The 25,638-nt window shown below is 50.0% G+C and overlaps 1 protein-coding gene across 1 annotated transcript; it reads right to left on the reverse strand.

Moving 5' to 3' along the window:
* Positions 1-7,689: 7,689 nt before the first annotated feature.
* Positions 7,690-8,213, reverse strand: LOC112873082. Its single transcript, XM_025936108.1, has 2 exons — positions 8,070-8,213; positions 7,690-7,974 (listed from the first exon to the last, which is right to left on the reverse strand). The coding sequence occupies exons 1-2, from the start codon at positions 8,211-8,213 to the stop codon at positions 7,690-7,692; spliced, it is 429 nt and encodes a 142-aa protein (XP_025791893.1).
* Positions 8,214-25,638: the final 17,425 nt, after the last annotated feature.

Below are 25,638 nucleotides of genomic sequence, written 5' to 3' on the forward strand. Positions count from 1 at the left end.
CATCCTCGGAGATCGTTTCAAAATTGTCGATGAGAAAATCCCCACCGTCCTCGCCTTCTTCGGCCATCAGCACCTGGCGGGAGGAAAGCTCATGAGAACCTTCGTCGACTAGTTCAGTCGTCCCCTCCGCCGCGGTGGCCAACGGCCTGACTTCTTGAAAAGGCAAGGGCTCGAGGTGAGCCACGAGTCGACCCTCTGCCTAAAGTGGTTGGGGAGCGTTACGCCCCTCCAGTGCACCACGTGCCCCCCGGCAAGGAGGTGACCACCAGATCACCGGTACCGGAACAACCCGAAGCCCCCCGACACGCGGTGGCTTCAAGTTTTCTGATCTGGAGTAACAAGTCCAGGTCCTTCTCAAGCATGGAGAGGGACCCAAAGGCGTCGGCCTCCTGAAGACCAGTGGCCGATTCGCACAAACCGAGCTGAGATCGGGTAAGCAAATCCCTAGGTTGGAACAAGTCCAAACCAGGGAGAGTTGCCGCAACACCAGAAGAAGTCGAGGCTGAAGCGGACTCCACCTTGACCTGTGCTGCGGGAGCGTGGATCGGCAAGTTGTCGAGGTCGTCGACAAACTTGTCCGAGGTCGCTGCGGAAATCCGTAGCGGAGGTCTTTGGCTTCATGTCGACGAGGAATCGCCGGAAACTGCCCGCACCATCTGCGATGCAGACCCATGAACCAAAAACAAACGTCGTGCCCTGAGAGGGAACCGACCTGACGAATCTGAACGATGCCATCGAGCTCGCCGGTGGATCTTCGACGCGCTCCCCTACCTGGCGCGCCAGCTGTCAGTGTTTAACCGGCTGCCCACCGTGGGATGTACCCAAGGTGGTAAGTTTTGGGTGAGGGGACGCCGAGATCAGGAACTCGAAGGTGCAAGGAACACAAGACTTAGACAGGTTCGGGCCGCACGGAGCGTAACACCCTACGTCCTGTATGGTTTGTATTGCCTTCCGTATAGAATGACCTAATGATCTTCTGTTTCGAGGGGGTCCCTGACCTCCCTTATATATCTGAGAGGCCAGGGTTACAAAGATGCTAACCAACCTTTGCCGAGGGATCCTACCAGAACATGCCTCGGATAGATCCTCTCCGCGTTGGTTAGCTCTATCTCCTATTTAAACGGGATAAATAAAAGATAAACAAATGAATAAGAGATAAGACGAACTTAATCTCTTAAATCTCCGTAGACTACGCTACATGTCCAGCCCGGTAGCCCCGGGTCTGACAATACCCTCTAAAGGGAGTAAAACCAAATCAGTTTTTATTACCTTACTACCCAACTGTATTGGCACATATCTAATCAGTTGATTGGAACCGATCTTTCCCCCAGGGGTAGAGATTATGTACGACCCCTTGGCTTGACAAGAATCAAGTCTTACTCGGGCAACACATTTGTCACTAATGAATCTATGAGTTGCACCGGAATCAAATAAGATAATAATGGGTTTATAGTCGATAGAAAATGTACCCGTCATTATGGGGGCTCCTTCTGAAAGTTCTGCAAGGGTGGTGAAGTTAACTTGCCTTTGCTGGACTTGCATTACTCGCTTCTTGCCCTTACCCTGATTGTTCTGATTAGAACTCTGCCCTTGAAAAGGCTTCCTGGGCTGAGGACAATCCTTGACAAAGTGATCCGCACTCCCGTAATTAAAACAGCGATAAGTGCTCCTCTGCTGAAATTGTTGATTGTTTGGCCTGGGGCCCAATTGTTGCGGTGGTCGCGGAGGCGCTGGAGGTCGATATCCTCCTTGCTGCTGAGGTGGGCGGAGAACCAATCTGCCAGATGGGGCATTCCGCTGTGGCGCTCTGAACTGCGCATTCGGAATAACTCGATACCTCGGTGACTGAACATTTGAGGGTCCAGTGGGGGACTTCCATTTCTTCTTGGCATGATGTGCCGTGATACAATCTTCCTGGGTTAGGGCCATATTAACCAGCTCACTGAAAGTATTAGCCTTAACAAGGTTTAGGCGTTCCTTGAGCTTGGTACTGAGCCCACGACGGAAACGATCCTGTTTCTTGGCATCATTGTCAGCATGATAGCCTCCATATTGGCACAGATGATTGAAAATCTGTGCATACTGCAGTACCGTACGGGTGCCTTGGGTGAGTGCCAGGAATTCATTCAACTTCCGCTCCATCAGTCCTTCAGGAATATGATGTGCCCTGAAGGCAGTCCGAAATTCCTCCCAAGAGATAACATGTCCAGTGGGCTGCATGGTGCAAAAGTTATCTGTGACATTCAGGTGCTTAGAATTAAAACACACTAAATGCTAGTAGAAAGTATGTATGTTTGATTTTGTATAGGTGTGCTAACATTTGAATGCAAAAGGGAAAAGGACATTTAAGTAATTTTGAAAAATGTAGGTCCTTTAGTGTTAAATGGGTGAGAATGGGAGGTAAAATCCCAATGTATGAAGGTTATTTTGCAAAAGTCAAGAACTTGCTTTTAAATCGCAAATATAGATGAAACTACACATAGGATGTAAGTGTAGTGTAGTTTTTAAATAAGATTTACTTAAAGTTTAAAACTTTGCCAAGTTTTATGTTAGTTTCAAATCCTTAGCTCTTTTGCAACTAAACCTTAAAGCAAAATTGTAGATCTTGCTAAACCCTACACTTTTGCTTTTGGGCACATTTTCATTTGAGCTATGGTTTGAAAGTTATCTAGGCTTTATAGAAGAGTCCTTGCACTTTTGGGAAATTGCAAATAGACCCTCTTCATCTACCTCCAGCCCTCAGCTCCTCTGTTTCTTCTCTGCGCCGCCCCCGCCGCCCTCGCTGGCCATGTGCCACGCACCCGCCGCCTCTGCGCCGCCTTTCCTTGCGCCACGTGCCGCCCAGCGTCCGCGCCGCCGCTTCCCCGGCCCCCGCTGGCTCTCTCCTCGCCTCTCCACGTCGCGCCGCTGCCGCTCGAGCCGCCACGCGTGCCGCCGGCATCGCCAGCTCCTGCTCGCACGTGCTGTGCCTCTCCCGGCCTTAAAACATGCTCAGCGGCTGCTCTGTGATCTTCTTTACTCACCCGAGCACCTCTATTCCACGGCATTGCCTCTCCCTGAGCGCAGCTCCTCGCCGGACCTCCGCCGCACCCTCTGGCCGCCGTCGACAGCCAACCACGCCGCTTCCCATCCCCAGTCCAGCACTCCTAGAGCACCACCGCGACTCCCTGCAGCTCACTGACCCATCCAATTTCGCTTTCCCGCACCCGAGCATCGTCCCCCGTAGCGCCGGCAAGCTCAAGCTCCGCCGCCGCTCGGCCTCGCCGTCGACCCGACGCTACAGAGCCCCTCAACCCCAACCAAGAGCACCAGCAGCACCACATCATCCCGTAGAAGCTTTCTAACTACTCCTCCACCACCCTCCAGCACCCCAACCACAGGAACGCCGTCGACCTCCCTCGGAGCTCCGCCGCCCGCTCGGCTTCGCTGTCGATACGCTGCCACAGCCCCTCTCTGCCTCAACCCCGGCCACCGCCGAGACCGCTGTGAGTCCCTGAGCATTTCCCCTCACTTGCCCCTCGCCGCCGGTGAGCTCTCTCACCGAAATTTGATCGGCATCGATCCGACCTCCTGTGTAATCCGGCCAGGGACCCAATTGCGAAGATTCAAAACTTTCCAAGGGCCTTTCTGTAGGAAACCAATACCCCTCTCCAAATTCAAATCAGTCAACTTGTAAAATCCATAGGAATGTGTAGAAAAATCCAAAAATTGCCAAACCAGTTTTGTTGGAATCTAGAAGTCTAATTCTACAACTTTTGTTAATAAACTCTGGTCTGAAACTAAACACTTTTTGATTTATTTTAAACTCTAAAAAGGGTATCTTATGCATAACTATTGCATGCTAGCCCTTTTCCTGTGATTTTTGGTGTGTAGTCTGTTTAAGGTGAGTACAAGCTTGTGTAAAAATTTCAACCCCAGTACTACACCCTAACTTTAGCTAATTCAATTTTGTACAAAATCAAGCTTGAGAGGATTTAAATTTTATTTAAACATGTTCCTAAGCTTTTAATGCTTAGATCTTTTTACCATATATTGATATATTGATACTTAGTTCCTAATTAATTTTTCAAGAGGTTATATCACTGTTTACCTAAGATTTTAATTTAAACCTAACATTTGATCTAAATTCAAATACCCCAGTATCTATTTTCAGAAAATTATGAAAAATTCATAGTAAGCTTATCCACTAGGAATAAACTTATCCACAAAAATTCAAGGCAATAGCCTTTATGAATTTCAAACTAAAAATCAAACTCGTTAATCCAATTCAATTAATTCAACTAATTAAGGTAATTGGATTAGAGAGCCAATAATAGGTTTATGTTCAACCCTCTTGCTTTATGAGTTTGAGTGTATTAACCTGTTGGATTGCAACTTTATTGTAAAATAAAACTCTTAACTCGAGAACCATCTAATCAAATCATTGCATATCATGTAGAGTCAACGACACTCGACGACGGAGACTACGAGCTAGTCCCGGAAACTGAGCAAGGATTTTCTGAAGATCCAGTGAGCATCGTTGAGACTTTAACTGAAGCCCCGAACCAAAGTTCGGAAATCTTTGACACTCCTGCCCCCAGCCCCGCTCAAGAAGGCAAGCCCCGGTGCATAATCCAGTATTTCCAATTACTACATTATGCAATCTTATACTTATATATTATATCTTGCATTAAGTCTAGGAGTTGAAATGGAACCCTAGATGCATGAATCCTAGTAACCTATGTATTGAGCTTGAGTCCTTATCGAATAGATGCTTTGCTAACAAGACCGGCAGAAGTCGGGTGATTTCTTGTCACTCGCGCGATATAGGAGTTGAATGTTTACTATCCTGCAGTCACTATAAGAATCATGGACGGGATCATGTCCAATATCATGACTTGGAAGGTTACCCTGTCTGTGTTGATAAAAGTTGATAAGGTTGCAGTGTGTGGTAGTGGTGGCTAAGCGTTTGAAAGTACTAGCCACATGCCGCGAAATATGGTAAAGCGGTAAGCCTAGTACCTGATTGGCTCGGCAAATGGACATGTCTCCACCACTCGATTATTTGGTTTCTGTTGTACACACGCACCGACGTGTGGGAGTACGTTCTGCGTAGTAGACAGGAGTACGATCATGTAGTCGCGCTACAGACGTATGTCCTGCACAATTGGTGTGCGTACGGTCCTACAGTCGCTTGTGGTGGCCCTGATCCATAACCCGGAATATGAGTGAAACGGTTGCTTCGGAATGATCTTTGGATGTTCCAAGCATGTGAGTTAGGTTTACCCTTGCAAGGTCTAGAAATTCGATTCAGAATCGTCCGTTTCTCGCGGAGATTGAGACTGCTTATTCCTTCTGCCACATAGAGTAAGAATAGTAACCATTACGGAATAATCTGGATGAATGTTAATCTCTACCTTGTTTGTCTAGAATAGGTGCTTACCTAGAATGGTTAAGGAGACTAGAATCTGAAAGCTAAAACATGAAAGTAGATCATACTCTTTGTTGCTTTTCAGTTGAAATTAAACCCAGAACCAATACAAGCCATTATAAGTCTAGCTACATGTCTAAGTATACCATGACATGGTTAAGTCTTGCTGAGTATTAGTATACTCAGTCTTACTAGTCTGTTTTTCAGGTATGACCCTTGGGAACCCCACAGATAGTCCTGCATGGCCAACCTCTATTCCGTTTGGCTGGTCCGTGGAATGGGATCCGTCCCCGGCTGGCAGTGACCCTCCTGAATGACGCCATGCTTCGGGCTGAGTGTGGTGTCAACCTCCGCGACGAGTGTAGTCGCGCGTTGATTTTTCTTCCGCTGTAAATATGGACAAGTTGTTTAGCTTGTCATTTTAAACAATGTTTGTATAAGTTTACCTTAAGTTTGAAACGGTTTGTAATAATGTTTAATATGTTGTGGATTAAAAGTTGGTGAGCTGTTGTATGCTTGTAAACTCGCCTTCGTGCGAGGTAAACCTGCTTCGATCCTGTTGAACCGTGGTTGCATCGGGAGGAGACCCGACAGACCAATGGGTTGTTCCGTTTGAAGTGCGTTGAGTTAGTATCGGCTGTATAGCGATGACTAGCGCACTTGAGCCGGAATAATTTAGGCGGTTTTGCCACAGCTGGTATCAGAGCTGTAGGTTTATATTTACAACTGCAGCAGCTCTTAAAAATGTTTTTAGGATTAAAACTTGTTTAATAAATGAATTTACAAAGTACGTTGGATTCGTTAAGGTTGGTGCTTAGAACGCAAAGCCTCAGGGATTCATATGGGAATAATCAGGTGGCTACTAATAGGTATATGTAAAGGGTATAGTTCTAACTTGCAGCACTACTTTTAGTCAAAACTTAAATTCATGCATAATCCAACTTTACTATTTGTAACGACACCTTCGATGGTAAGGTAAGAAGGTAAGAATCCTTAGCCAACTGAGTGAGCTTGGCCTTCCTGTCGGTGATGCGAACCGAACGCTGTTTCTTAAGCAGTGGCCTACTTGAGATGCTGCCAATATATCAACTTAGGTTGAGTATATTGGGAGTATATGGTTCGGCGGGTATGGCGATCGCTGTTCATACCCCCGCATTTTGCGGTACCCCTGTAAATACGTTGTTTCGATAACATATGTTAACGTTGTCTGTACGGCGGTAATGGTACAGATGCTGTTTCTATAGTGAACAGTACTGTTTGGGAACGCTTTCATGTCGTGCTGCCATGAAAGGTTCAGATTATATAATTGTGGTCTTCTACGGGTACACTAACCACGATTAGAAGGTTAAGACGGATGGACTTATCGACTAGATATTGGTGAGAGACGTATGTGTTATGCCACCAAAATTAACCCCGTAAGTCTGAAGATATTCGGCAGTTGTTTCGGTTGTGAGGTCGAATAGTACGTGCATGCATAATCCATTAATAAACAAAATGAATGCTTGAATATGTTGTTCTTTTAAGGACAAGTAGAGTGTTGTTTACCTCTAGTATGGTTTTAATAGGATTCTTGTGACAGCCTTAATTGGATTTTCAGTATTCTTCCAAATCTCACCATCTGAATTCTTGTTTCAGATGACGGCCCCATCAAACCTCTTTTGGGATCATGTAGGGCACCTCCATACCGATGCCTTGCACTGGGAGGGTTTTCCCTGACTTTTATGGGAATCACTTAGTCTATTCTTCTACATCTAGCCTCCCCAGTACGATGGAGTGGAGTATAGAGAGGAAGGTGTTCCCCGGTGCAGAGTCAAGATGACTATTCCTCAGCACCCTTTTCACTCTCAGTGGCAGCCCATCGAGGTCGATGTGGTTGGATATCATCTCATCGACACCATCGAGACTGCAGCTCTGGAGGCTATCCACATTTTCTGCGACCAGCACCCCATGGAAGTTGCAGGGCATCCCATTGGCCTATTCCCTGCAATAGATTCTGGTGATCCTGAGTGGAATTTCAGGATAGCCCATTATGGTCATATGCTGGGAGATTCAGCTGAAGAAACACTCCGTGGCACTATCAGGTTCATGAATGTCCAACACCACTACCAGATCCTGCTGCGCCGCGGTATGGGTCAGTTGATTGGCATGGTCAGCGCCAGGCTCCTCCGTGAGCTCACATTCCTGTGATGGCGTCGGCATGGAGACCAGCTCGCCCCACGCTCGGGTCAGCGACGAGTACACGCAGGCGAAGGCGCGGTGTCCTCTGGTGAACACGACAACTACACTGAACTGAAGGGGCTGGAGCGGCAAGCGCCCCCGCAGCCAGTGGCGCCTGATGGGCAGAGGACCGCAGCGTTGCAGTCGGACGCGCCTGCCCGCACCTGGTCGGGGACGGTGATTAAGACGCGGTGGCCGGTGATGGGATCCCAGACGAGCAGATCGACCCAGTCGCGGCTGCGGAGAAGGACGCGACCGTGGCGGCAGTCGACGAACCACCACATGCCGCCGGCGCCGTCCCTCCGGAGATCCCGCACCGCGGTGGCAATTCGTATGCCGGACATGCCCTGGGTGGCCACAAAGCGGGGGGAGTCCGGGGAGTTGTGGAAGAAGCCGAGCACGGGAGGTGTTCGATGAAATGCGCGCAAGCGGCGAAGGAAACCGGGTCGCGGACGAGGCGGTGCCAACGCTTGCAGACGAGGGCGGGGCTGGAGAAGGAGGATGCCAGCGGCGGGAGGTGGACGAGGATCAAGGAGAGGAGATCCTCGTTGTCCAGCGGCGGCACCAGGGCCACCGGGGAGGTCATGGCGTCGCGGTTCTGCCGTGTGTGGCTGGCGCTCTTCCTTTTCTTTTGAGAGTGGGGGTTTAACCGGGCTGGGCAGCACTTGGGAGTCTTGGACCCTACAGTACGAGGCTACTGCTGGTCACTTGCGTGGGCTTCTACTTGGGTTGTAGGACATGAATTACATTTTTTTTCAGGCACTAGGTTCGGTTTTCGGACAATGCCTTGTATTTTCTTCAAGAGATGGTTACTTTTGAAAAATCTTTTGTAAAAGAGTAAAGCTTGTTTTGCCCTTTAAACTAACCTCTTTGAACTCAAAATCAGACAACGCTCTCTAACTCTAAAAAAGGGATAAATTACCCGCTTGACCATTTCAAAGTATCTTTAAATGTGGTTTTTCTAATGTGGAAATAGACCCCACATGTTAGAATCCACCTCAACTACCTAGAATCTTTTTGGAATGCTTTCCATAAAAATTTCATATAGAAAAAAGATTAGGGCTTGATTTTGTTATTTTTAGGGACAAAGTAGCAAAGTGCCGGGACAAAACCACGGTCGGGTCAGTCTACATGACTGGCGGCGGTTTCGGGTGGCTAGCTTATTCGCACTCCATCCTGCTGCCTCACCCGCGTGATGGCGGTGGAGGCAACATTGCTATACTGGGACGTGTCGACGCTGATGGAGGCGTAGGTACGGGACCTGATTGGGTGCATGATGCTGCGAGAGAAGATGGCGCAAATGGTCCAGATAGAGTGCACCACGTCGTCTCGCACCCTTACGGAGCTTAGGCTGGCAGCATGCTCAACGCCAGGACGAGCGTGCACCCCGCAAGCTGGTCTCCGATCCTCAGCTGACCGCGCCGCCATGGTTGATGATGGAGAGAAAGAAAGAAGACAAGAGGTAGGTGATGATGGATGGGACCACATGTAGGTGAGAGAGGAAAGATTCAGATGTTATCGGGTGAGTCCCGCATACCACACCGGCAAAACCACCTTAAGCCACTTGGATTTTTTGTAGAGTGATAATTTGGCTACTTTCTAAGTTAGAGTCTCTAGTTATCTGGTTTTAAGTTTAAGGGTTATTCACCAGTTCAGGAGGCAAAACAGACTTTATCTTTGTAAAATAGGACTGTTGATCCCGTCATAGCTTGCAAATAGGTGGAAGTTGCAAGTCTAGATAAATGCATGGAAGTTGCAAGTTTTTAATGTGCTCCCCTTGCAGCATCTCCAAGAGTACCTAAGAGACATCCTAAAAGTCTTATTTTGGAAATAAAAGAAACAATCTGGCTCCAACAGTGGCAATTCTCCGTACCTAATTCCTCCGCAGTTCTTAAAACAACGGCATCTGGAGCCATATTTCCACCGCCAGAATGAGCTCCCCATCTTGAAAAATTTCATCTTCCATCTCGCGCCAGTCTCCGTTGGTGTGTCATCCCGCCCATCGACCCTCCACTCTCCACCGCATCCGCGTTCTTTGTTCTATTATTTGTTTTGATGCGAATATGCCCTCTCCTTGCGATCCAACATGTCCAAATATGTCACCGTTGTAACGCTAGGACAGTAGATGCACCAAGTTGTCATACTAAATTGAGCATTTTACAAGTTGTTGGACCAATATGCACCCACCCACCAAGTTGTTATATTATAAGTACAATTTATTCTTAGATACATGTTCTTCTTGTTTTGTCCTGCACTATTGGATGTTAAGTGGTACAAGAGGGGCTCTCGGACCCGTGGACCTATGTACAATGGTGAAATCGCAGTAGGTATTTACAGATTAGGGTACACTTTGTAAATGTCTTGATGAAGTGAAATCTTGGTGGCACCCTTAATGTAATGGGAATCATAACTCGTAGGTAAATTAGTTGTGCACACACTTAGAAGCGGGCTTGGACTTCTTCATGATTAGTGGTGTTCTAGAATTTGATGGTTTGGCTTGGGTGATTTGATGGGATTTGATGAGATGATCCTTTTGTTGATAGACTCATTGTGTACTGTTGGTGTAACCACAGATAGAAATTAGGAGGCTTCATGTAAATAAGGTTTATGTTGTGTTGGCATAGGAGCAAAAGAACAAGAGTAAGCCTTATTTGGTCCATATATCATATTTTTCTACACCTGCGGAGTGCAATTCATTATACTCACTCTTATTTTTGTCCCGCTTGGTCCCAAACTGTTTAGACGCTGGAGAAGTGGAGCTGAAGTGAAGTACCAAGAAGATGACGATGCCTTTTACCTGGATGCTCTATACTATGTTGTTAGATTTCTTGAATTACCTTATGTGGAATAACGAAAGATCAGCTTATTTATTTATACCCTTTTTTACCCCTAATCATTTTGTAATAAAGTTTAATTATTATTGCCATTGTAATGGTACATTGATGATGTCACCGCATGAATTCATCGTAGCATACATGAGGAATGCATATATCTGGTTTGTTCCTTCTTATAAGAAATGCTAACCGGTACTAAATTAGCCACCTGCTTGCCTCACCATAACGGCCTTTTTAGTATCGGATGGTATTTCAATCCAGTATTAAAGGCGTCTTTTAGTACCGGGTCATTGCCACTGGTAGTGATGATCAAGACTTTTAGACTTGGTTGCTCAAGAACCGTATTCACGGGTCTTAGAACCTGGTGTCAGACCCGAGGCCACCGGGCTGGGCATGTTACGAAGTTTAAGAGATTAAGCCCGTCTTATCTCTTATTCATTTTATTTATCTCTTGTTTATCCCGTTTAAATAGGAGATATAGCTAACCAACACGGAGAGGATCTACTCGAGATCAGTTCTGGTGTGATCCCTCGGAGGGGGTTGGTTAGCATCTTTGTAACTCTGACCTCTCGGATATATAAGGGAGGTCAGGGACCCCCCTCAAAACAGAAGATCATTAGGTCATTCTACACCGAAAGGAATATAAACCATACAGGACGTAGGGTGTTACGCTCCGTGCGGCCCGAACCTGTCTAAGTCTTGTGTTCCTTGCACCTTCGAGTTCCTGATCTCGGCGTCTCCTCACCCAAAACTTACCACCTTGGGCATATCCCTCGGTGGGCAGCCGGTTAAACACCGACAGCTGGCGCGCCAGGTAGGGGAGCGCGTCGAAGGTCCATCGGCGAGCTCGATGGCATCGTTCAAATTTATCAGGTCAGTTCCCTCTTAGGGCACGACATTCGTTTTTAGTTCATGGGTCTGCGTCGCAGATGGCGCGGGCAGTTTCCGGCGATTCCTCGTTGACATGAAGCCAAAAACCCCGTTGCGGATCTCCGCAGCGACCTCGACAAGTTCGTCGACGGGCTCGACAACTTGCCGCTCCACACTTCCGCAGCACAGATCGAGATGGAGTCCGCTCCAGCCTCGACTTCTTCTGGTGTTGCGGCAATTCCCCCTGGTTTGGACTCGTTCCAATCTAGGGATCTGCATAACCGATTTCAGCTCGGCTTGTGCGAATCGGCCACTGACCTTCAAGAGGCCAACGCCTCTGGGTCCCTCTCCATGTTAGAGAAGGACCTGGACTCGCTACTCCAGGTCGGAAAGCTTGAAGCCACCGCGTGTCGGGGGGCTTCGGGTTGTTCCGGTACCGGTGATTTGGTGGTCACCTCTCTGTCGGAGGGGCACGTGGTGCACTGGAGGGGCATGCCGCTCCCCAATCTACTCGAGGCAGAGGGTCGACTCGTGGCCCACCTTGAGCCCTTGCCTTTTCAAGAGGGTAGGCCTTTGGCCACCGTGGCGGAGGGGTCGACTGAACTAGTCGACGAAAGTTCTCATGAGCTCTCCTCCCGCCAGGTGCTGATGGCCGAAGAAGGCGAGGGCGATGAGGACCTCCTCATCGTCAACTCTGAAGCGATCTCTGAGGATGAGATCACAGCCGACGCCGCTGACGAGAATGATGTCGATCGCGAAGCGCGGAGGGCCAGGAACAGGGCCCGCACGATCCGGCGGAGGAGGGCCAATGAGCGAAGGAGATCTATGCATCGCGAGCTCGACCCTGAGTTTGCCGCCGTAAGCGAGCGGGGTTTTCGGACTCCGGTGGCCAACATCGCCAGGGTAACGGCCATCCTCGAGCGCAGCCATGATCCGGAAGTGCGTCAAGCGCTCCTTTATGCACAGAGGGCCTGGATCCAGTTGGATCAGCACAACCCGGCGCCCACCATCAGGGAGGAGCGCATGGGTGAGAGCCGGAGCCAGGCTCACAGCCGAACGGCTGGCGGCCGTCCTCGACATCAGCCCAGCAATGACAACGCTCACGGGAGCCAGACCCCTGGCGGGAGGCAGCAGCCACCACAAGGGGGTCAGCCACGACAAGCCAATCATCGACTTCCTCCGGAGGATCTGCGCCAGCACATCAATGAAGGCCGCGATGCGCGGATCGTGATTTCTTCCAGGCGCAAGACCCGCGAAGAAGTCGAAAATGAAGGTACTGACTGTAGTGATCGATTTCCTGCTTTCTCTACACGTTTGAGCAGCTACAAGTACCCAGAGGGTTTCAAACCCATTGGCATCACCAAGTACGACGGCAAGCAGGCTCCTCAGCAGTGGCTCCGTTGTTACTCCACGACTATCGAGGTAGCAGGGGGCTCTAACGTTACCAAAGTCGTCTACTTCCCGATGGCTTTGGATCCTGCGCCACTCACTTGGCTGGAGAGCCTCGGCAGCAACTCCATCGACTCCTAGGAACGACTTAAGAAGGTCTTCATCGACAATTTCCAGGGAGCGATTGCCCGTGCAGGTACTCGGCACGATCTTGCCCAGTGCAAGCAAGAACGTAACGAGCTTCTACGGTCGTACACGCATCGCTTCTTCGATGTCCGCGCCACCATCGCGAACATCTCGGAGGAGGACATCATCGACTGTTTCTACAACGGCATCACCGACCCGAGCATATACAGAGATTTCGGGCGGAACAGGCCGAAAACTGTTGCGGGCCTTTGTGATATGATGCACGATTGGTCCGAGCAGGAAGAGAAGATGCGGGAGCGGTTCCCGCGGTGTCACGATAGCAATCTGCGGCGCCCAAACGACAACCGCAGCGACAAAGGCCAGCGAGACTTTTTCGGGCCACCCCGGAAACGAAAGCCAGATGATGTCATCGCGGCTATCGATCGTCCTTTGCGGGGCAAGAAGTCGACAACTCAGGAGGAGTTCGAGAAGCTCCTGCAGAAGAAGTGCCCGTGGCATCCGGGCACCAACCACGCTGCCATCGACTGCTACCACCTTTGGAGGACGTTCAGCAACACCGGTGGTGGAAAGAAGAATAAGAAGCCTGCTGACAAAGAACCCAAGGATGACGACCACGACGACCAGGGGCGCAACCCGAAGTTCCAGGATGCCTCGAAGGTCGTCAATGTTATCTTTGGAGGAGATGAGGATTTCGGTTCCAGGCGGGACCAGAAGCTGCTTCTTCGGGAGATCTTGTCCATTGAGCCGGCGGTACCACGACCACTCCGTTGGTCGGAGGTCCCCATTTCGTTCTCTCGTAATGACCAGTGGACGAGCTTTTCCGAGCCCGGTAAGTTTCCCTTGGTCCTGGATCCTGTGGTAGCAGAGGTTAAGCTTACCAAGGTCCTGATCGATGGCGGGAGCGGGCTCAATCTCATCTTCGTCAACACTTTGAAGAAGATGGGCCTGGATTTCAAGGAGATGCTGGTTCCCAGCAAGTCTCCCTTCTACGGCATCGTCCCAGGTAATGCGGCGCACCCGCTTGGTACGATGGTCCTCCCAGTCACCTTCGGCACGCGGGAGAATTATCGTACTAAATTCATCAAGTTCGAAGTGGCTACTTTTGATTCTTCTTACCATGCAATACTAGGTCGTCCGGCGCTTGCCAAGTTCATGGCAGTGCCGCATTATGTCTACTTGCTTCTTAAGATGCCAGGACTCGGTGGAGTGCTCACCCTCCGTGGTGACTTGAAGAAGTCGTATGACTGCAATCAGGAGGCGATCCAGTACGCTTCGACTACTCGCGTGCCAGATGCTTTGGGAGAAGTACTCGCGGCCGCGCAGCAGCTCTCCCAGACTGGGCTGGAGATCCCTTCCAAGAAGGCCAACAAGTCGAGCATCCAGTCGACTGATGATGTGGCCCTCAAGACGATCCAGCTCCAGGAGGGAGATTCATCCAAGACTGCCATCATCGGTGCGGGCTTGGGTGACAAATAGGAACTCGCGCTCGTCAGCTTTCTTCGGGCCAACCGAGACATATTCGTATGGAAACTAGCAGATATGCCAGGGGTGCCCAGGGAGTTGATCGAGCATGCTTTGAATGTACACCCGAAGGCTACGCCTAAGAAGCAACGCCTGCGGAGGTTTGCCCACGACAAGCGTGAGGCCATTAAACGGGAGATCGCTAAACTTCTCGTGGCTGGATTCATTAAAGAAGTAATCCATCCAGAGTGGGTAGCGAATCCTGTCCTTGTAAAGAAAAAGAACAATGAATGGAGAATGTGTGTCGACTACACCGATCTCAACAAGCATTGCCCAAAAGATCATTTTGGGCTGTCGCGCATTGACCAAGTCGTCGATTCGACGGCTGGATGTGTCCTTCTTTATTTTCTTGATTTTTACTCAGGGTATCATCAGATTGCGCTCAAGGAGGAGGACCAAATCAAGACTGCATTCATCACGCCGTACGGGACTTACGCCTACAAAACAATGTCCTTCGGGTTGAAGAATGCAGGAGCAACATATTAGCGTGCGATCCAGATGTGTTTCACGGATCAGCTGCACCGTAATGTTGAGGCCTATGTAGATGACATGGTCGTCAAGACCAGAGATTCCGATAACTTGATCATAGATTTGGAGGAAACATTTAGCAGTCTACGCAGATATCGGTGGAAACTCAATCCCACCAAGTGCGTTTTTGGAGTACCTTCAGGGAAATTGCTCGGGTTCATCGTCAGCAACCGGGGCATCGAAGCCAACCCTGTAAAGATCACTGCCATTACTGATATGGAGGCTCCGGCCACAATCAAGGATGTGCAGAAGCTGACAGGTTATATGGCGGCCCTGAACAGGTTCATCTCCCGACTCGGGGAGAGAGGACTACCTTTCTTCAAGCTCCTAAAACGCCAAGACAAGTTTCAATGGACGGAGGAGGCTGAGCGGGCTCTACAAGACTTGAAAATTCACTTCCAGTCGCCTCCGATCCTTACAGCTCCGCTACCGGAAGAGGATCTACTACTCTACATCGCGGCGACAACCCACGTTGTCAGCAGTGCTATTGTAGTCGAGCGAGGCGAAGAAGGCCATGCGTTTGGAGTGCAGAGGCCTGTCTACTTCGTCAGCGAGGTCCTCTCCGAATCAAAGGTACGGTACCCAGCTGTTCAAAAGCTCTTATATGCAATTCTAATTACATCAAGAAAGTTGCGCCATTACTTCGACGAGTACAAGATCACTGTGATTACGGATTTCCCACTGGCGGATATTCTCCATAATCAAGATGCCACGGGACGCATATCTAAGTGGGCAGTGGAACTGGGGGCTTTGTCAATCGACTTCAAGCCACGCACTGCAATCAAGTCACAGGCTCTAGTCGACTTCATGGCTGAATGGAGGGAGAATCAAGTCCCAACCCCAGTGGACAAGCTAGAGCACTGGACCATGTATTTTGATGGGTCCCTCAAGCTCGACGGCGGGGGCGCTGGTGTTTTGCTTATCTCCCCACGTGGCGAACAACTGAAGTACGTCCTTCAGATCCTATGGAAGGTATCCAATAATGAAGCCGAGTATGAAGCCTTGCTTCACGGGCTTCGTTTGGCGATATCACTAGGGATCAAGCGACTACTCGTATATGGCGATTCTCTTCTTGTTGTTCAGCAGATCAATAAGGAATGGGACTGCAACAAGGAGACAATGGATGCATACGTACAGGAAGTGCGCAAGCTGGAAAGCAAGTTTTCCGGCTTGGAGGTCCACCATGTGTTACGGGAGCACAATGTTGGTGCAGATATCCTGTCCAAGTTGGGGTCAACGCGCGCTCAAGTCCCGCCGGGGGTTTTCGTCCAGGAGCTCGATCAGCCATCCATCAAACCTTCTCCGCAGATAACCATCGACTCGGGTTCCCAACAACCCGATCGAGAGGTTATGGTGCTGGGGAGGACTGGCGAGCGGCCTTTATCGACTTCATTCAAGACCAACGGCTACCAGCGGGAATTGACGCCAAGAGTGCAGAAGCGGTACGCGTCTTGTGAAGAAGAAAGGGCTTCGCCCTGGTCAACGGCAAGCTCTACCGGCGTGGCGCTCGGTCAGGAGTTCTCATGAAGTGCGTCACGAAGGAAGATGGTTACGACATACTGCGGGAGATCCACGAAGGCGTCTGCGGCAACCATGCGGCTTCAAGAACGCTGGTTGGGAAAGCATACAGGGCCGGCTTCTGGTGGCCCACTACAGTCACCGACGCGGAGGATCTCGTGCGCAGGTGCCAAAATTGTCAATTCTTCGGCAAACAGACGCATGTCCCAGCTCATAGCCTCATCACCATACCGCCATCCTGGCCTTTTGCCTGTTGGAGCCTTGACATGATCGGGCCCTTTACGACGGCACCGGGCGGCTTCACCCATGTTCTGGTGGCTATCGACAAGTTCACTAAGTGGATCGAGTACAAGCCGATAGCCAAGCTCACGCCAGACCGGGTCGTCGACTTCATCTCAGATATTATGCATCGCTTCGGCTTCCCCAACTCCATCATCATGGATTTGGGGTCAAACTTCACGGCGAACCAGTTCTGGGAGTTCTGCGATAATGCTTGCATTGAAGTCAAATATGTCTCGGTGGCACACCCCAGGGCTAACGGACAAGTCGAACGGGCGAACGGCTTGATCATCGATGGCCTCAAGAAGAGACTTTATGATGAGAACAGCAAGAAGGGAGGAAAATGGGTGCATGAGCTACCACATGTCGTCTGGGGACTTCGGACTCAGCCGTCCAAAGCCACAGGACAAACACCTTTCTTCCTCGTGTATGGATCCGAAGCTATCCTACCAGCCGATATCATGTGGAGGTCTCCAAGGGTCGAAATGTACAATGAAGGTGAGGCGGACGAGGCGCGGCAGTTAGAGCTCGATTCCGCGGAGGAAGCTCGTTGTACCGCCCTTGTTCAGTCAACCCGGTACCTGCAGGGGATCCGGCGATACCATGATAGCAACATCAGGGAGCGGTCATTCAGCGTCGGCGATTTGGTCTTGCGTCGTATTCAGGACGAGTCTGGCCTACACAAGCTCAATTCAAGGTGGGAAGGCCCGTTCATCGTCAAGCAGGTCACAAGGCCAGGGTCTTATCGACTACAATTCCCCGATGGCCGCGAGGTCCCGAACTCCTGGAACGTTCAAAACCTGTGCAAGTTCTACCCTTAAGTCGAGGCCCAGTGATCGCTAATTCCCCGGGGGCTAAGAAGATCTCCTTCTCCCGAATCACTTCGGGGGCCATGAGCCACACGACTCGGGTTGTACATGCCTTCTTACTTCCACGATGGCCAGTGTCACGTGCAAACATATATATATCAACTTCTTGTCACGCATGACGCGGGGGCTACGGCCACGGTCATCCCCCTTCGACTTTCATTTCCGACAGAGCCCTCGGCTCCGGCTAACTCCTCGGCACATCGAGTTCCGCCGCGACATTCGATGGTCGCATGCGACAGCAGTCGCACTTTTTCCAACACATTCGATCCGCTCGACTGGCTTACACCTAGTATGTTGGAAAGGCTCGCATAAAGAGCCACATCGACTACATCCTGAGTGGCTGCACTCAGAACAGTCTTGTTTTTGCCAAAAGGAATGGCAAGCTCGCGGCGCTGCCCGCACTCGCTCCTTGCAAGCTTGATCCGTCCGTCCGGGTCTTCTCCAGCTTACGGAGCACGCTCACAGCAGGAGCGACCTTCGACTACACCCCGGCCGCCGCACTCGGGACAGTCTTATTTTTAAGCCCTACGCACGGCAAACTCGCGACGATGCTCTCGTTCTTTCCTACAAGTTTAGACCCGCTCGATCGAGTTGTGGCTATTCTGTTAGATGAGTACTAGCTGCCCTTCGGGTCGTTGCACCCTGGATCCCAATTCAGCTAAGACACGCAAACAAGTAGAGACGTCGAGTAAAGCATTTACATAAGAGAATGATTAATTGTTTTATACACCCTAATCCTGCAGTACATTGTGTACAATTTGTTCTGCTACAGGTTGGGCCTCTAGTAAGTACTCTTCGAACCGCTCGTCTGTGCAGTCCGCCGCCATCCCTTGCGCGAAGATGCTCAGCTGCGCGTTCGGCACGAAGGACTTGACATAGGTGAGCGCATTGCTCACGCACGCAACCGGAGCCTCGGATAGGAACTTGAGCACCTTCTTCGGGGCTTCACGGAGTCGCTCCAGCAGGGGCCGCGGGCCTGCATCGCCTTCTTCTGGCGGATCCACCATGTCCACCAGCTCCTGGGCGGCCCCCCGGAGGTCCTCCAGCTCCTTGCGCTGCTGCTCGTCCTTCTCGCCCAGCGTCTTGACTTGCTGAAGGCAGTCGACGAACTGACGTTCAGTGTCGCCGATCACCTTCTGCAGCCTTTCGACGTCATCTGTATGACGATACAGCATATTCTTCACGTCAGTAAGCAGCTCCTCTTTGTGTTTCGTTATTTTCCTAAGCTCTGTGGTAAGGGTACTTCAGCATCTAAGGGAAGTAACTAAGGAAAAGTACTCGAAGGGAGTGAGGGCCTACCTTGGTGCGCCTTTTTCTCTGCCTTGAGCTGCTCCTGGTACTCTGCTTGTTGCTCCTTGAGCTGTTGTTGGAGCTCGGAGTTGGCCTTCTCCATGTTTTTCAGGTCATTCTTGAGGAGCCAGGTCTCTCGAGTCCTTTCTTGCTTCAGTATATCAAGCTCTCGCTGCAGATAGCAATTCTTCGTGATTTCCTCGGAGATGCGCTTGTCCAGGGCAGCTAGCTCTCGCGCGTCACTCACGACCGCGCGGAGTTTTCTCAGACTTCTTCTGGGATTTGGTGATCACATGCTGCGCAAACGGGGGAGAATGAGTCCTCAACAACTCTCTAACGTGCACATCTGGAACATTACCCGAGTATTACCATGGAGAAGTCGTATAGCTCCTTGAAGGTGCTCTTGAAGGTCTTCAGGTTCTCCGCCGACAGCAGGAGGTCATCCACCAGGTCGGTGGTGATGACGTTCTGGTGCCCTGACCCGGCCCTCAACACCTCACGGGGACTCCCCGAGGGCCCGGCGGCATCCCCGGGCGGCGGCGGCTGGACACCTGCAAGCACACAACGTGGTCAACACAGTATGCCCAGACCTCGGCAACCAGCCGCGGGCGGGTAAGCGCGTACCTGTGCCATCAGTAGGAGCGGCATCAGGGATCCCGACTTGTTCCCCGCCACTGGGTCCGGCTCCCTCTTGTCGGGGCTCGGGAGGCGGCAAGTCGGGGAGCGCCGCATCCGCTTCAAGGGCCACCTCTGCGGGTACCGGCCCCTCAGGCGCTGGGGGCTCGGGGGCTGCAGCAGCCGAGGCAGGCACCGCAGCCGTGCCTGGTTCCAGCTAGAGTCGCACGGCGCTCACAGCCCTGGTGACATCGACAACATCGTTATCCAAATGGGCACGAGTAGGATCTTCAAGCAATCGAAAGAAAACTTACAGTGTCGACTTCTTCTTGGCAGCCTTCTTCACCCGCCAGGCCCGTCGGGGAACGCCCGTTGCTGATGGCGAGGCCTGGTCGGCCGACGGAGGGGTCCCTGCCACGGCGATTGTCACCGCCGTGGCGGCAGAGGGGCCTGCCTCCACCACTTCGGGTTCAGTCCCGGGTGGCAGAGCAGGGAGACTGCAAGGGGACGCTGTCAGTACTCAGCATCATTGATACTTGGCAACTAGCCAAAACAACAACTCAGTACCTGGAGGACTCGACTTCTTGGGCCTTGCGTTTGCGCACTTGCCGCTGGCCCTTTGGCACCGGAGGTAGAGCGCCGGCCAACTCCATGCTCTGGTTGGAGGAGTTGTCCCGGTGCGGTTCGCCTTCGGCTCCCCCTTCCGCATGCGAGTCCACGCATTCGGCGGACTCGCTACTGCCTTGGGCTGCGGCAAGGCGAGCCTTCTTGGTCGCCGTGGCTGCAGCAGGGCACGGTTCTCCTTCGGCTTCTCCTCCCGCCTGCGAGTCCACGCGCTCGGTGGACTCACTGCTACCTTGAGCTGCAGCAAGGCGAGCTTCCTGGACAGCAGAAGGGAGGAGATGATATGCTCGGGGGAGGTCAGGCTGCGGCGGGTAGCTGCAGTACAGCTCCGAGTGTCCCTGCAGGAATTTCTTCAGTTCAGTACCGGCGCAAGTAGCCGATTTCTTCAGCGAAGGAAGTCGAATACTTACCGGCGGGGGCGGATTTCGCACGGAGTACAAGGTGGGCACGTACGGCACGGTGTTTACGTCTAGCAGCACCCGCTGAACCCGCTGGAGTGCGACTTCGTCTGGCACCTCCTCTGTGCACATGCGAGAAGGGTCAGCAGGGCCGGTGTACTCGAAGCCCAGGCAACATCGCTGTTGGATGGGTTGGACGCGGTGCTTGTAAAATGAGAACATGACGGAGGCGCTGGTCACTCCCTCCTTCTTCAGCGCTTCGATGGCCTCCAGCAGCTCTTTGACCTGTATCATCTCCATGCCGGAGGGTTCAAGGTTCCATTCCCCCCTCACCACTGGCGGTCTGCTCGACTTCGTCGGCAGGGGGGAGCATGGTTTTCGATGTAAAACCATAGGTTTTTCCATCCAGGAAGGTTGGAGGGGAATTTATATGAAAGGTATTTTTCGCCGGCCTGCTGTCGCAGTTGGATGCCGGCGCCCCCCACTACAGCAAGTTTTTTCGTGGTTGGTTGGGGTTTGACGCGGAAGAGGAAACGGAACACATCCCAGTGGGGTTCGATTCCGAGAAATGCTTCACAGAAGTGGATGAAAATGGAAATATGGCAAATGGAATTCGGATTGAGCTGATGGAGCTCAAGCCCGTAGTAGTAAAGAAGGCCGCGAAAGAAAGAACAAGTGGGGAGGGCCAATCCCCGTTCGGAAAAATGGTAGAATGTGACGATTTCGTCGACATTCTCCATGGGGAAAGGTTCACGGAAAGAGGGGCGCCAGTTGACAAGGTTTTTCTCTTGCAGCAACCCCTCGGAAACCAATTTTTTCAGATTGTTGAGGGAGCACTTACTTTGTGTCCACCCCGTCGTCAATGGCTCCGCATCCTTCTTCATTCCCTCGATCTCCAACTTCTTGGACGCCATCTCCGATGCGCTAAGCCACGAGATGCTCGGGGGCTGCAGGGAGAGGGGTGGAGAGGTTGGAGCGGGAGGATCTCCTTGAGGGGATGGCGGTGGCGTTTTGGTTCAGATTGGGGTTTTGGTGGTTTTTGGCGGACTGCGGATTGAAAGCACAATTTTCCCTCCTATTGCCGCGGGGTTAAGTAACCAGCGGGATGGGGAAAAGTTACTGTTCTGAAGTTCAAGAGTCGTTTTGTGGAATATTCCGAAGGTGAAGGGTCATTTGGTGATCTAATTGGATTAAATATTCGATTAATCATTTTTTCAGGGCTAATTAGCCCGAAAAAAGGGGTTTTTCGAATCTTTGGTCTAATTACATCATTTGTACCATCGCTTTGGTCTCCCCTTAACGTGTCATTGTTTAGCCTGTATGCCATGATTTTTGGACCCTTATCTCCAATTTTGTGGGATTTGGATTCAAGGCTCGGGGGCTGCGGGGTACGTGGCATTGACTACTTATTTTTCGAATTTCTTTGAAGGATAAGGAGGATTACAGATTAATGGGACCCTCAGCCTGATTCTTCGATTCAACCTAAGGCTCGGGGGCTACTCCATATGGAGTGCGATTTTGCAATCGCACACCATAGCAGGAATAAAATTCGGGGCATGAGCACCTCATAGCTTCGATGTAGCCAAAGGAGTACTCGAAGAAGGGCTTCAAGACGAATCATCAGAGGAAGTCGAAGACTGCTTCGAAAGTACTCGATAAGCCTGCAGTACTCAGCTACGAAGAGCTCGGGGGCTTGTCAGACCCGGGGCCACCGGGCTGGGCATGTTACGAAGTTTAAGAGATTAAGCCCATCTTATCTCTTATTCATTTTATTTATCTCTTGTTTATCCCGTTTAAATAGGAGATATAGCTAACCAACACGGAGAGGATCTACTCGAGATCAGTTCTGGTGTGATCCCTCGGAGAGGGTTGGTTAGCATCTTTGTAACTCTGACCTCTCGGATATATAAGGGAGGTCAGGGACCCCCCTCAAAACAGAAGATCATTAGGTCATTCTACACCGAAAGGAATATAAACCATACAGGACGTAGGGTGTTACGCTCCGTGCGGCCCGAACCTGTCTAAGTCTTGTGTTCCTTGCACCTTCGAGTTCCTGATCTCGGCGTCTCCTCACCCAAAACTTACCACCTTGGGCATATCCCTCGGTGGGCAGCCGGTTAAACACCGACACCTGGTACCGATTGACCTTTTTCCAGTATAGCACATCATGTTCCTCAGCCTAATTAACATCAATTACTCGTAATAATCATAACAAAACACATCTCGAAACAAAAACATTCATATTTTATAGATACAATTAAATATATTTTGAATATATTGAGCAGGGATGGGAGAGACACAACCTTTATTTCCCCGTAAGATGAACTCAATGATAAATAAGCAACAAGTTGCCAACTCAACCTTTCACCTCCACATATAGATGTCCATTCGGGCTGCCCGGTCCGGCCCTGGCACGGGCACGGCATGGCCTGGTCAACTTCATGCCGGGCCAGGCCCGGCACACCTCTCCACCGTGCCGTGCTGGCCCACGGGCTGCATTGACGGCCCAAGCACGGGCCCACGGGCTTGTTTCGTGCCGGGCCCACCCGTGAAGCACGAGCACAAGTAGCGGGCCGGGCCGGGCCAGCCCACAACCCGGCAAGTCATATTTTAACTCCAAATTTTAGTATTTCACAGAATCACAAGTTTTACAACTACCTCAACTCCAAATTTCACAACCGTTACAGATCTGTTTTAACACTTGATCTATGTGATCAAGTGTTGGCTGCCTCATTAAAAACCTTCCTAGGTAAAACTCACCCTTGTGAGAAACCCTAGGAAGGAAAAAAGAGTACAGCCTAGATCTGTAATTCAAGTTTAGATGTTCATTATATATTTACATGATTACATTACATGATTACAAGAATAGATTACAAATGCAAAATATAGCTCCTAGCTCCAGACTCCACACATGCACTTGCACTCTTGCATCTTGCTTGCCAAAAGAATTGCCGCCATCACTTCTTCCCTAGACAGACGGCGCAGACCTAGTGGTGGAGACAGGCCTAGCAAACAAAGAGTCAACCATCAGTCCATCATCAGTTATTGATCAACAGAATATAAGTAGGGCAGCAGGCCAAATACTTACTGAGTCTGAATCTGAGTATCACCAGCTTTACCTTGCTCTTCTCCATCCTCCAGGAGCTCGTTGGCTGCATGTACATCCTCCAGCTGTTGCATCCCCTTCTCGACCTCATGTTGTGCCCTTGCATCTCCTAACTCCCAATCTTTGATGCAAGTCAACATCTCCACCGAATGAGGCAGCAACCGTCGCTCCTCGATCACCCTGCCAGTTAGATTAAAGCAAGACTCCGAAGAAACTATCGAAACTGGAACAGACATGATATCTCTAGCAAGTATGGATAGAATGTGATATGTAAGTTTGTGCTCATGCCACCAATTTAGAATGTTGAAGTCATCATCAAAACATGTGACAGTGTCACTGTCCAAGTAAGAAGATAACTCAGAAACAGCTGCTATAGCAGCAGCAGATGTAGATGCAGTACAAGTTGAAGAACCAGCCCCGATGGAAGTACTAGGAGCCCCAAATATCTTACCCCATGCTGTTTTTTTTCTTACCAGTAGATCCTCCTGCTTGAGAGTGCCTCTGAGACCTAACAGCACCAAACCTGTTTTCACATTTGTTACAAAGTTTATGTAACTCAGTTCTTACCTCAATGAACCTCAATGAAGTAACTGGAATAATCAGTACCAATAGTCTGAGAAAGTAGCTGGAGAACATTATGAAAACCTCTCATCTTGGCTCTAGGATCCAAAATAAATGCAAAGGAATACAACAGAGGTATGTTCTGCCAGTACTTGAGGAACTTCAGTTTCATAGGAGTAATAATGTTCATAAGCAATGGATCAGTCTCTTGGGACATGTAAATGACCAGCAATATCAAGAATATGATGCAACATCAAAGGAATGGTTGAATAGTAAATACCAGATAAAGCAACAGTTGATTCATAAAACATTTCAAGAAACTCCATAATCTTCTCAGCAACAACCCAATGACCATCACTGAGTAGTGGCTCACCATTAACCAAACCATAATTAGCACCAATCAGAGAAGGTATATCTGTATGGTATAAGGTGCTTGAGCATGAGATAAGTAGAATTCCATATCCAAACCAAATTTATGAGGTTGAACCCCCTTAACAATGCAAAAGTTATGAAATTCAGCAATGCGTTGGTTGGAAGAGTTCAAATAAGAAATTACAGTTCTAAAAGCCTCAAGATAAGATCTGATTCTTTTCAAACCAGACTTGACAATGAGGTTTATAATGTGATATGCACAGCGCTGGTGCAAGAGACCATGCAATGCTTTATCTTTATCTTTGTCAAGTGGTTCAGGGTCGGGACCAAGGTAACCAATAAATTTAGGAATGAGTTTGGCCATGGCAGAAGCATTTGAAGAAGTATTGTCAAGTGTGATAGAAAAAACCTTATCCTTCAAACCAAACTCAGTAACAACAGCTTCAACATGTTCAGCAATGTTAACATCAGTATGGGAGACATCAATGAGCCTAAGACCAATGACTCTCTTCTCTAACTCCCAATCTGCAGAAACAAAATGAATAACAACACTAAGATAGTCTTCCTTAGCATTGCCAGACCAAATATCAGATGTAATGCAAATAGATGAAACAGATTTCAAGCATTCAATCAGAGAATGTCGATGCTCAAGGAAATACTTTTCTAGATCTCTAGTTGTGGTTTGCCTAGAGACTTTAGCAAAATGAGGATTGTGAGCACGCTGAATGTACTCCTCAAATGCATCTTCGAAACCAAAATCGAGAGGCAAATCTAGTCTAACAATTAAACGACATAACTCTCTACGAGCAACATCAGGCTTATACTCCCATGTATAGACAGAACCATCACTATTGTATTGTAAACGAGATTGAACTAGAGTAGCATGCTTAGTTTTAGCAACACATACCTTCTGGTGCCAGAGCAAATGCCCAGTACCAGCAGAAGAACGCCCAGAAAGAACATGAGAATAATGATGACACTTAGCAGCAACTCTCACCTTCTTGCAGGTGGGCAAAGTCTCAAAGATCTCCTCGAAGTCGTTCCAGGCACTAGACCTCGCACGCTTCCCCCGAATGCTAGTGCCAGTATT

The sequence above is a fragment of the Panicum hallii genome, chromosome 9 (genome assembly GCF_002211085.1).
Source record: "Panicum hallii strain FIL2 chromosome 9, PHallii_v3.1, whole genome shotgun sequence".
NCBI lineage: Eukaryota > Viridiplantae > Streptophyta > Magnoliopsida > Poales > Poaceae > Panicum > Panicum hallii.

Bases quoted from the DNA above. Each gene is read 5' to 3' on its own strand.
- LOC112873082 (XM_025936108.1), bottom strand. From the start codon at position 8,213: ATGACCTCCCCGGTGGCCCTGGTGCCGCCGCTGGACAACGAGGATCTC. The intron at 7,975-8,069 runs GTTTCCTTCGCC...GTGGCCACCCAG, and splicing joins ACCGCCTCGTCCGCGACCCG to GGCATGTCCGGCATACGAAT.